This window comes from Myotis daubentonii, chromosome 12 (genome assembly GCF_963259705.1).
Source record: "Myotis daubentonii chromosome 12, mMyoDau2.1, whole genome shotgun sequence".
Classification (NCBI taxonomy): Eukaryota; Metazoa; Chordata; class Mammalia; order Chiroptera; family Vespertilionidae; genus Myotis; species Myotis daubentonii.
The window spans coordinates 50,403,614-50,416,270 of NC_081851.1; the positions used below are offsets into that span (position 1 = coordinate 50,403,614).

General features: G+C 42.5%; 1 protein-coding gene and 1 pseudogene across 4 annotated transcripts in view; both read left to right on the forward strand.

The window, feature by feature from the left end:
* PSME4 (proteasome activator subunit 4) overlaps positions 1 to 12,657 on the forward strand; it is a 90,646-nt gene that overhangs the window by 64,085 nt on the left and 13,904 nt on the right. For all 4 annotated transcript variants that reach the window (XR_009447973.1, XM_059659824.1, XM_059659823.1 and 1 more), the window contains exons 29-38: positions 528 to 664; positions 1,512 to 1,565; positions 1,866 to 1,995; positions 2,665 to 2,746; positions 3,067 to 3,220; positions 3,765 to 3,834; positions 8,228 to 8,353; positions 8,860 to 9,012; positions 11,875 to 11,979; positions 12,535 to 12,626. Coding sequence is in view for 3 of the 4 variants with exons in the window: in XM_059659824.1 (XP_059515807.1) it covers positions 528 to 664; positions 1,512 to 1,565; positions 1,866 to 1,995; positions 2,665 to 2,746; positions 3,067 to 3,220; positions 3,765 to 3,834; positions 8,228 to 8,353; positions 8,860 to 9,012; positions 11,875 to 11,979; positions 12,535 to 12,626 (1,103 nt within the window). In the remaining variant the exon portion in view is untranslated. The remainder of the gene's footprint in view (positions 1 to 527; positions 665 to 1,511; positions 1,566 to 1,865; positions 1,996 to 2,664; positions 2,747 to 3,066; positions 3,221 to 3,764; positions 3,835 to 8,227; positions 8,354 to 8,859; positions 9,013 to 11,874; positions 11,980 to 12,534; positions 12,627 to 12,657) is intronic.
* LOC132213368 (MAP/microtubule affinity-regulating kinase 4-like) lies at positions 5,109 to 8,033 on the forward strand (annotated as a pseudogene).

Genomic DNA, 12,657 nt, shown 5'->3' on the forward strand with positions numbered 1-12,657 from the left:
CCATCAGAATCAGGATGGCTAAAAGAGATGTGAGCACAGTTGAATGCTCCTCTTCTCTAAAGTGGTTATGTTTGATATCTGTCCTCTGGTTTAAAAATCACTGCTCTAAATGCATTCCTTTTTTATTAAGCAGTTTTGCTATTTACAGCTGTCATTAGATTAAACGGCTAAAAATTTCTTTAATTGAAATGTAATTCACATTCCAGACATTCACTCAACAATAGTGTATTCATAGGGTTGTACAACTATCACTACTCTTAATTCCAGAACCTTTTCCTCAGTCAAAAAGAAACTCTATACCCAGCAACAGTTACTTCCCAGTTCCCCCATACCTGTAGCCTCTGAAAACATCTACTTTCTTTCTCTGTGAACTTACCTTTTATGGACATTTCATGTAAATGGAATCATACAATATGTGGCCTTTTATTTCTGGCTTCTTTCACATAACATAATATTGTCAAGATTCATCCATATTGTAGTATGTGTCAATACTTCACTTTCCCCCCTTGGCTTTTCTTTTTAATAAGATTCCCAAGTCATGTGTTGGAATAGCAGAATTACTTCAACAATCAAAAAACCCCTCTACCAACCAGATAATGCCTAGCTTAGAAGAAATAAAAGAAGGACTTAGACGCCAACAAGTAAAGAATGCTGATGCCCTAAGGTAATTAAACTTGCCTACTTGTCAAAGAAGATTACTTTATGGATAGTGGGTTTTAGATATCTCTAAAATATAGGTAAACCATAACTATGTAATAAAATTTACACATTGATTCTGTAAAAAAAATACGAAAATTTAGGAAATAATCATTGTGAAGATCCCTGATTGACACTTTTAGCTATGGAGTTGGGAAACACCATCTTAAAATAAACTTAATCTTAATATCATATCTTTTTTCAGTGTGAATTCCCTTTGATTTTTAAGTACAAATATCAGTCATTAAAAACTAACTCATGAACACATCTCTCATAGCACTTATAAATAATTGCTTTTTGGTCAGATTTATACAAATTTGGTATCAGGGTATCAGTAACCTGTTTCTAGGTTTTTAAGACCAAAGCATTTCAGTGCTTCAGTGATAAAACTCAAGCAGGGGCCTTCCTATCTTGATTTGTTTCTCTGCCTTCTGAATATGATTATTAATTTTTTCCAGTATCTCTATATAAAAATAATAAACTTTTATATATAGTAGCCTACCTTATATATATACTTGGAGTGCCACATGGGCAAACCACTCCCAACTAATTGATCACTACTCACAAATTAACTTTTGAATGTCCACTCAGGAGCAGTTGAGTTGCTCTGTACCTAGCATAATACTTTTTTTGGTTTTCTTTGTACCCTTCATGTTCTTTTCCCAGTGTCTCTGTTCATCCATTTGCTTTTACTCTGGTTTGCTTCTCACCAGTGAGAGGGTGAATCTAGCCAGAATTTGAATTATATTATTACTTTATGTTCATTTTAGTACTTTGTTAAAACAATACCTCACCTGAACTTTTTTTTTTTTAAGGAACTATGAAAATTTGGTAAACACTTTGCTAGATGGTGTGGAACAGAGAAATCTGTAAGTACAAGAATTTTTTAATTCTCAAAGCTTTTATTTTAAATACTATAGGAGTTTTTTGTCCTGGAGGCCTTGAAAGACTGTATCACAAAATATTGTGGTCTGATTCATGAATTTACAAGACTAAGAGGGGAAGTTTGGGGCCAATGATAGGAGGGATGTTGTTCAGTATACCTATTTTAATTTGGGATACTTAAAAATGTTTCAAACTCAGTTGTGCTTTTTTTGTTTTGTTTTTGTTAAAAAGTGGCTTTATGAGCAATGTGTTTTGTGATTTTGTTTTCCCCTTCCCCTTTTTAGGCCCTGGAAATTTGAGCATATAGGCATTGGGCTTCTGTCTCTACTCTTGAGAGATGACCGAGTATTACCTCTTCGTGCCATACGTTTTTTTATTGAGAATCTCAACCATGATGCAATTGTAGTTCGAAAGGTAGATATTTTATTTTAGTTACAGTCTTGGGTTTGAGAATTTTTACCTCACGTGAAGCCTTTAAATTCTTCGCAAACAAGACACACTTAATAAATATCTTGGAGTGCATTGATTTGAAGCCTACTTCTTTTGGTTGAGATATGATAGCTTGGCTAATAAATACATGAGGACATGTTCGGACACTACCTTTCAGCACTGGGGATATAGCAGGGAGCAAGTTTATAGGTTAATGGGAAAGATTGACTTTGACGAGTTAATTATATGAAGTGTTACAGGAAGGGGAAGATGTCCGAGGATACAACTTTTTGGTTTTACTTGCAAAGAATTCGAGGTGGGGTACAAGGTGGGACTGACCTAGGCTGGTACATTGGAGAAAGATCCTTAAGAAGTGTTTTGGCTGAGATTTGAAGAATGAGCATGTATTGGTGTAATGAAGAAAAGATCAAAGTTTTCTAGGCAGAGACTAGCATGAAGGTTGAAGGTTCAAGAGTAAGAACTGTAAGAGACGCCTTCCAGGTCAGATTTAGCATTCATATGTGCCACCAGGTATCACTGGGTGAGGTATTTCTCTGCTCTTGAAAGAAATCCAGCTTCTGCTTTGATTAAGGCAGGCAACCATTTAAGAGATTTAAAAAGTTGACACATCCACCTTATTTGTTTCCTTTCCAGATGGCAATCTCAGCTGTTGCTGGTATTCTTAAGCAGCTAAAAAGAACCCATAAAAAGCTGACCATCAACCCCTATGAAATCAGTAAGTACTACCAAATGTAATTAATAGTGCTTCTCAGCAGACATGGAAGCTTCTTTCAAAGTATGTAGTTCTTGATTGCAAATATTTTTCTATACAAACTATGGAAGTATAAAAATATTTTAATACAAAGTTTAAAATATTATAAAGGAAAAGAGTTGGCTTAGTAAAAACTAGTGATATACATGGTTGGTCTTGCCTGTGCCAATGTAAGAGAGTCCTGTTATGAAGACAAAGGCATACCAATCCTATTGATTAAAAGTTGAGAATAATTATTGCACACATATTTTTAAGTTTATCAAATGTAATTATTTTTTCCTCAGGCGGATACCCTAAATCCACCCAAATCCTTGCTGGTGATAGGCCTGATAATCATTGGTTGCATTATGATAGCAAAAGTATACCAAAAACTAAAAAAGAATGGGAGTCAAGTTACTTTGTGGAAAAAACTCACTGGGGGTACTACACCTGGCCACAGTAAGTACGACTTCCCATGCACCTTATTATTAAGCTGATTATCTCTGATATAATTTGTTTTATCTTTGAACTTCTGGGGATGTTCAGAAGCATTTGAAGCAGTTAGAAGGACTCAACCACCAAAAATACACACTCTTCAGGCTTTTCCCTCTTCCTCTTTTTCTTTGCTCCTGCCAATGCTATACCTTGGTCCTGCCTCTTTTCTTGTTTTTCCACCAAAGCCCTTAGGCTTCCTTAGTTCTACCACTATACATGTGAGGTGTTTGTTAATAGCTGCTCTTAATCATATTCCTACCTGTTAATACTAAACATGCCTAAACCAGCCCAGAGAAATGCTTGTTTATCTCTTATTGTTGACTAATTTGTGTCATAAGGACACAGTGATCTGATAGATTTTTTAAGGCCAGGACTGTTAGTGATGTATTCCTATCCCCAAACATGGCATCTAATTAGAGTTTATTAAAAGTACCTTCTAATGCATTCTATTCACGAAGCTCTGATATATTTTCTTACGTGTATTATAATTTAAACTCTTACTGTGTAGGAACATGGTTGTTTATGCTGGTGTGGAAGAACAGCCCAAGCTTGGCAGGAGCAGGGAGGATTTGACAGAGGTAAGCGTTCCATTTTCACCATGAGTTAACACTTGCCCTGGTTCAAATGCAACTTACTTGTAGCCAGATACATTTCAAATTCAGTTCATTTTTCTCCCCAATCTGTGTGTTTCAGTATAGCGCTGGGTTAAATACCAGTAACTGTGTACTCCCTTACTCCACCCCAGCCATCTCCCTTGTTCTCCCCTATTTTGTTAGACCAAGGTGTGGCTGGAGTCTTTTTGTATCTAAGGTTACTCTCAAGTTACTACCTCACTTGGCACTCACTTGAGCACTACTGTGTATAGTTATCGGCTCGTTTGTTTTGTACCATTTCTGTCTAATAAGCTTCTTGAAAGGAAGGATAATGACTGGCTTTTAGTTTTTTATTGTATGTAAATGATAGTTCCCCAGTACATAGATGTTTATAGATTTAAGTTAGAACTCTTAGTCCTCATAAATCATTTGTCAGCTTGAAAGTTGACTTAAGGCCTTTTAAGTTTATGTCTTCCTCAATTAAATTACTGGTGTAGTAGATGCATTTTCTAATTCTGAACAAAGTTTATATTTTAACTTCTGATGCTATATAAATATGGAAATAATTTGCTGGAGTTTGGTTTGCAGTTTGGGGATTTTTTGTAAATTGCACACAAGATGGTACAGTAGCATAAAGCCTTCATTTCCTAAGCAGATGTTTTGGTTTTAATTCACAGTTTGAGAAATAGAATCCATACTTGAAGATGAAGGAAACTTAGCTACTCTTATGGATTTTGCATTTTTAGGAAGCAATATATTTTAGATATTAGAAAGCCTCTATGAGAATTAAAAATTCTTTTTATATATATTTATATATTTTTATTGATTTCAGAGAGGAAGGGAGAGAGAGACAGAAACATCAATGATGAGAATCATTGATTGTCTGCCTCCTGCACGCCTCCTAGTGGGGATTGAGCCTGCAATCCCGGCATGCGCCCTTGACCCGAATCAAACTTGGGATCTTTCAGTCTGCAGGCTGACGCTATATCCACTAAGCCCAACCAGCTAGGGCTGAACATTCTTTAGAACAAAAATAGTAGCTTACTGTTAGGTATCAAAACTTTATAAATGGTGGCCGCCGCCCGCCCGCCGCCCCGATGGCGCCCGGGGCCCCCTCCGCGCGGGGCCTCTAGGACCCTCGGCGTCCGCCGCCCCCTGCCCAGCCCCCTCTCCGCGGCGTGCATCCCGGTGTTCGCGGCGCCCAGCTTCTGAGCTCGCGCCCTCCGGCCGGCGGGGGGGGAGGGGAAGAGGGGACCCCGGCGCCCCTGCCCCCCCCAACCCGGTCCCCCGGGACCCGGAGGAAACATGTCTTCGCGGACGGCGCTGGCCCTGGGCAACGATCGGAACTCGGACACGCATGGCACCTTGGGCAGTAGCCGCTCCTCGGACAAGGGGCCGTCCTGGTCCAGCCGATCCCTGGGTGCCCGCTGCCGGAACTCCATCGCCTCCTGCCCCGAGGAGCAGCCCCACGTGGGCAACTACCGCCTGCTGAGGACCATTGGGAAGGGCAACTTTGCCAAAGTCAAGCTGGCCCGGCACATCCTCACCGGCCGGGAGGTTGCCATCAAAATCATCGACAAAACCCAGCTGAACCCCAGCAGCCTGCAGAAGCTGTTCCGAGAAGTTCGTATCATGAAGGGCCTAAACCACCCCAACATCGTGAAACTCTTCGAAGTGATTGAGACCGAGAAGACGCTGTACCTGGTGATGGAATATGCAAGTGCTGGAGAAGTATTCGACTACCTCGTGTCACACGGCCGCATGAAGGAGAAGGAAGCTCGAGCCAAGTTCCGACAGATTGTATCGGCTGTGCACTATGTCACCAGAAAAACATTGCCCACAGGGACCTGAAGGCAGAGAACCTCTTGCTGGACGCCGAGGCCAACATCAAGATCGCCGACTTTGGCTTCAGCAACGAGTTCACGCTGGGCTCGAAGCTGGACACGTTCTGCGGAGCCCCCCGTACGCTGCCCCGGAGCTGTTCCAGGGCAAGAAGTACGACGGGCCGGAGGTGGACATCTGGAGCCTGGGCGTCATCCTGTACACCCTCGTCAGCGGCTCCCTGCCCTTCGACGGGCACAACCTCAAGGAGCTGCGGGAGCGAGTCCTCAGGGGGAAGTACCGGGTCCCTTTCTACATGTCTACCGACTGTGAGAGCATCCTGCGGAGATTTTTGGTGCTGAACCCCGCTAAACGCTGTACTCTGGAGCAAATCATGAAAGACAAATGGATCAATATCGGCTATGAGGGCGAGGGGCTGAAGCCATACACCGAGCCGGAGGAGGACTTCGGGGACACCAAGCGAATCGAGGTGATGGTGGGGATGGGCTACACTCGGGAAGAAATCAAAGAGGCCTTGACCAGCCAGAAGTACAACGAAGTGACCGCCACCTACCTCCTGCTGGGCAGGAAGACTGAGGAGGGCGGGGACCGGGGCGCTCCAGCACTGGCCCTGGCGAGGGTGCGGGCGCCCAGCGACACCACCAATGGGACAAGCTCCGGCAAAGGCACCAGCCACAGCAAAGGGCTGCTCCTCCACCTACCACCGCCAGCGCAGGCATAGCGACTTCTGCGGCCCATCGCCCACACCCCTGCACCCCAAGCGCAGCCCAACCAGCACGGGGGAGGCGGAGCTGAAGGAGGAGCGCCTGCTGAGCCGGAAGGCGAGCTGCAGCGCTGCGGGCAGCGGGAGCCGAGGGCTGCCCCCCTCCAGCCCGATGGTCAGCAGTGCCCACAACCCCAACAAAGCAGAAATCCCGGAGCGGCGGAAGGACAGCGCGAGCACCCCTAACAACTTCCCTCCCAGCATGATGACCCGCAGAAACACCTACATTTGCACGGAACGCCCAGGGGCTGAGCGCCCATCCCTGTTGCCAAATGGCAAAGAAAACAGCTCGGGTACCCCACGGGTGCCCCCCCCTCCCCTTCCAGTCACAGCCTGGCTCCCCCATCAGGGGAGCGGAGCCGCCTGGCACGGGGCTCCACCTTCCACGTAGCACCTTCCACGGTGGCCAGGTCCGGGACCGGCGGGCAGGGGGCGGGGGAGGTGGGGGCGTGCAGAACGGGCCCCCTGCCTCTCCCACACTGGCCCATGAGGCCACACCCCTGCCCACCGGCGGCCCCGCCCCACCACCAACCTCTTTACCAGGCTGACCTCCAAACTGACCCGAAGGGTCTCAGACGAACCTGAGAGAATCGGGGGACCTGAGGTCACAAGTTGCCATCTACCTTGGGATCAAACGGAAACCGCCCCCCGGCTGCTCCGATTCCCCTGGAGTGTGAAGCTGACCAGCTCGCGCCCACCCGAGGCCCTGATGGCAGCTCTGCGCCAGGCCACCGCGGCCGCCCGCTGCCGCTGCCGCCAGCCACAGCCGTTCCTGCTGGCCTGCCTGCACGGGGGTGCGGGCGGGCCCGAGCCCCTGTCCCACTTCGAAGTGGAGGTCTGCCAGCTGCCCCGGCCGGGCCTGCGGGGAGTTCTCTTCCGGCGCGTGGCGGGCACTGCCCTGGCCTTCCGCACCCTCGTCACCCGCATCTCCAACGACCTCGAGCTCTGAGCCACGGCCCTGAGTCCTGTCCTCCTCCTCGTCTCCTTCACGTCTGCAGGAGGACAGGGGCCGGGGAGGGGGTCTCCGTGGTCATCCCCCCAGCTGCCCTGACTTGGATTTGGGGGCAGAGACTGTCTCTGCTGTTCTCTGGGGATGCTGGGCGTGAGCGGAGGGTGAGCGGGCTCAGCAGGGGGCGCCTTCAGCCAGTCCTGACCCTCCTCACCCTGCATCGGGCACCTGAGGAGACTTCGGGGCGGGGCAGGGCAGGGGCCGGAGGAAAACAGGACACTTTTTCATTCCTCCCAACAGTTCAAGAATTAGGCCTTGGGCCGGGGCAGGAAGAGTTGCTGAGCCGATTGACCTGCGAATCTGGGGGCTGGGAGTGGGGGTCAGAGGCAGACTCCTTCCCTTTCCCTGCCCGTCGTGCTCGAACTCCCCTCCCGCCCCAGGCCGGTGCAGGGCACTTTGTACAAATCCTTGTAAATACCCCCACGCCCTCCCTCTGCAGAGATCTCTCGAGGAGCTGCCGCTGTCGCCTCCGGTTTTTAAGTTATTACACCCCCCACCCTCCTCCTCTCGGCCCCTCACCTGCAGCCTGTTGTCCAATAAACTTAGGGAAGTCCCCCTCCTTAAAAAAAAAAAAAAAAAAAAAAACTTTATAAATGGACACATATGTAATACCCTTTGTAATACTTTAAGCAATAAATAAAATAAATAAATAAAGATAGCATTAATTTAAAAGAAAAAAAACTTTATAGATGAATTTTAATGTTTTCAGAATTGTTCTTAAATACATTTTAAACACTAAATGTTCTTTTTCTTTAACTTTACAGGCAGAACAGATCATATTTGATCATTTTTCTGATCCTAAGTTTGTTGAACAGTTAATTACTTTTCTATCTTTAGAAGACAGAAAAGGAAAAGATAAATTTAATCCTCGACGTTTTTGCCTCTTTAAGGTAACTTATTTATATGCCTTCTTCATAAAGCTTAGTGACTATCAGTTTGTAGGTTTATACATTTTAAAGTATTTGATCAAAGTTTGAGTTTAGTCATCTTATTTTCATTTAAAATGGTCCTGGAAGTTATGCCAATCATATTGATTTTGCCTTATTGTCCTAGCACTCTATTAAAAAAGGTTTTTTCCCTTTATCTTTGTAATTAGCAGTTGAAACAAACAAAAAAACTCACAAAACTAGATTCATTTGATGTTCATGTAATTTTTTTAAAGGGTGTGTGTGCTATTTTTAAGGTCAGAAAGATTATTAATTTTTGTCCTATTTATTAACAATATACCTCTAAGTTAAAAGTGATAAGAATACTGTCATTTTACATGTCACAATTAAATATAAAGTTCTAGAAGGGAGAACTGGCTGTGTTTTTTTAAGCATAGTGGTAATATAGTACACAAATGGAGATGATAGTCATTTTAGTACCGAGGAACTTTCTTATCTTTGTTTTATAGGGTATATTCAGAAATTTTGATGATGCCTTTTTGCCAGTGCTGAAGCCCCATTTAGAACGTTTGGTTGCAGATTCACATGAAAGCACCCAGCGATGTGTTGCAGAAATTATAGCTGGTTTAATCAGAGGTTCTAAGCATTGGACATTTGAAAAGGTGATGTATTTGTACAGCACGTTCCCTATTAAAACTACATTTTCCATTTATGTAGTAAGTCCCAACACATTAGGTCCATTTCCATTCATAGTTGATGCATTCAACAAATATTTGCTGAGTTCCTAATAGAGGTGAAGAACCACTTCTCCTATTATGGAGTAATTTGTATGAGTAAGTATGCAGTGAAGAGAACATGAATAAGTGCTTCCAGATTGCTTGAGTATCTTTATTTTTATTAATTTATTTATTTTATAATAACATTTTTATTGATATCAGAGAGGAAGGGAGAGGGAGAGAGAGGTAGAAACATCAATGATGAGAGAGAATCATTGACCGGCTGCCTTCTGTGTGCCCTCTACTGGGGATCGAGCCCACAACCTGGGCATGTACCCTTGACCGGAATCGAACCCGGGACCCTTCAGTCCGCAGGCCAACACTCTGTCCACTTAGCCAGACCAGCTAGGGATCTTTCCTTTTTTTAATACACTTATTTTTCTGCTTGGCTTTGTTAACATCATAAAAGAGATGAAACCTATTCTTTTTTTTTTTATTTTTATTTTTTTATTTTTAATATAATTTATTTTTTACAGAGAGGAAGGGAGAGAGCTAGAGAGTTAGAAACATCGATGAGAGAGAAACATCGATCAGCTGCCTCCTGCACATCTCCTACTGGGGATGTGCCCGCAACCCAGGTACATGCCCTTGACCGGAATCGAACCTGGGACCTTTCAGTCCACAGGCCGACACTCTATCCACTGAGCCAAACCGGTTCTGGCGAAACCTATTCTTTAAATTGCTTTTTTCATCTGATGTAATAATGAAAGTCAAAGTATTCATATTTCCAAAAATAGCCATAAATGCACTCTTGAACTTCTTACTGGAACAGTGTTTGATACTAATAGTGTTTAGGTTGTGTTTATGTAATGTTTAGAATGACATATTAATAAAGTAATCTGCTAAAACAAAAAAAATTTGAAATGTTCAATTCCATATTGCTTTTGAGTATAAGTCACAACTCCCTGGTATATAGACAACATTCAATATCTTTTAAATTTTGAATTATTTGCCAACATTATGGGGAAAATCAGGATATGTCATATAAAAATATTTGTTTCTCTTGAAAAATACGAAGGTCCTGGAATGCTGGTTCCACACTATTGCACTGTATCTGTTGCTGGTGCTACTCCTGGGCTTCTCCTTCATGGGCACTCTCTAGTTCTCATTAAACCGCTGCTTCTCAACCCCTTGCCCCATCTACACAGCACATTTGGTCTTATAGGCACTTTGAGTTTGACACCCTTCTTTTGAGTATGCTGCTTTTTAATTGTAAAATTTAGTTTTATATATCAGCCCTAAGGTTAGTTTCTTAGCAAAATGCACTAGGCTGAAAATAACCAGGATTAAAATGTCTGCAATGCCTGAATATAACTTAGGCCACCATTTCCCCAAAGAAAACACACAAATATTGTTTTGGGCCAACTTAATTACACATACTTTTGGAAGACCTATGAATGCTTTTTAATATGTTAATTTAGTTACATGTATTAATATCCCTTATTAAGTAAAACTGTTAATTTGTATTATTGCCTTTTTCCTGTTCACATATCATGAAACAATTTTATTTGTTTTATTTATTTTTAAAATATGCTACTGATTTTAGAGAGGAAGGGAGAGGGGGAGAGAAACATTGATCTACTGCCTCTTGCACACCCCTTACTGGGGATCAAGCTGGGCATGTGCCCTGACTGGGAATTGAATTGGCGACCTCTCAGTGCATGGAGTTGACACTCAGCCAACTGAGACACCCTGGCCAGGGCTCTTATTATTACTTTTAATCAATGCCTGGTGCTACCACTGGAAACATTATCCCAAGCCCTCCCTCCCCATTTGTCCTTTTGACTCAAGTGCAGTCCATGGACATCACTAGGTAGCTTGTTAGGAAAGGAGGATCTCGGGTCCCACCCTGATCTAGTGGGTCAGTCTGCATTTGATCAAGATCCCAAGGTGATTTGTATTCTCATTAAACTGCGATAAGCATCTATACATATATTTGCAGTCTCTGTATAACTGAACATTTCTTAAAGGCTATTGATAGTAATTCAAAACTTGCTGTTTGAAGATTATACTTCAGACTAATAAGAAATTGTCTTAAAATGTTATACCTTCCTAAATTAGGATTCAATTATATGATCTCAATAAGCATAGATTTTTTAAAGTGATTATAGTCCTTAGTCACAGAATTTAAAAAAAAAATTATTACTGATTTTATAGAGAGATAAGAAGGGAGAGAAAGGGATAGAAACATCAATAAGAGACATCATCAATTGGCTGCCTCTTGTACACCTCCCACTGTGTACAAGAGGCAGCCAATTGATCTCTCTTATAGATGTTTCTATCCCTACTGGGGATCGAGCCCACAACCTGGGTATGTGCTCTGACCGAGAATTGAACTGGCGACCTCTTGGTTCATGGGTCCACATTCATCCACTGAGCCACACCGGCTGGGTAAGCACACAAAATTTTGAAATGATGGAGGTTTTACCCAGCCCAGTATGCTATATTATTCAAAAATTTAAAGAGAGAACTTCTCTTTAAGAGAAATTATATGATTTTGTAAGGGATCATATAAGGGGTCTCCTCTTTTCTGAATAATTTTTTGGAAAAACAATCACATTATAACTGGGTGTGTGTGATGATAATATAGTAAAGTTACTTTTCTGGATCATTTAGGTGTTCTAAGAAGTAATTTTTTTAAAAAGAAATAATTTAAATGCAATATCAGTTTGTGTGTTTATATGTTTTCTGGAAAAGAGCCGAAGACACATGTTCTGAGTATTTTCCCATGCATTTTGTTTTGAGTAGGTGGAGAAGCTTTGGGAACTTCTGTGTCCTCTGCTTAGAACAGCGCTGTCCAACATCACAGTGGAAACTTACAACGACTGGGGAACCTGTATAGCAACGTCCTGCGTACGTTCTCCTGCTTACTTCTGTGTCTAACTGATCTATTCACACTCTTATACCTTGTCTCAAAATCTGTGAATTCTCATTATAGCTCCTGAACTTGAAATTTTGCTCATAGTTGTGTCATTTTAAAATAATTGGAAATGGTTCTGTTTAATCTTTCAAATAAGCCTTGAGTGATAACCTTAAAAGATTATTATATACTCTTGGCCACAGTAATACATTGTTTTAGAACAGATGACAAGTCAGATAACTTAAATGTGTAAGAGCCAGATGATGCAAGTTTATCGGTGTTTTTAACACTAAATATGTCCATAACTTGTATACTCTGATTTGAAGAAAATGCATTTAGCTAACAGTTTTCTCACTGTTTATCTTTTTAACATGAGCTATGATAACATATTTGGATTTGACTCACTTGTGACTTTTAATCTGATTTTCTTCCTCTATCCTTATATTTATAAATAAGATATATATTTATATTGATAAAATAAAAGCATCTGACTCATTCACAGCATTGTAGGACTCCTGTTTTAATCATTACTTTGTATTTCAACACAGGAAAGCAGAGATCCCCGGAAACTTCATTGGCTTTTTGAGCTGCTGTTGGAATCACCATTGAGTGGTGAAGGTGGCTCCTTTGTAGATGCATGGTAAATAAAAACATAAACAAAAACAAAACAA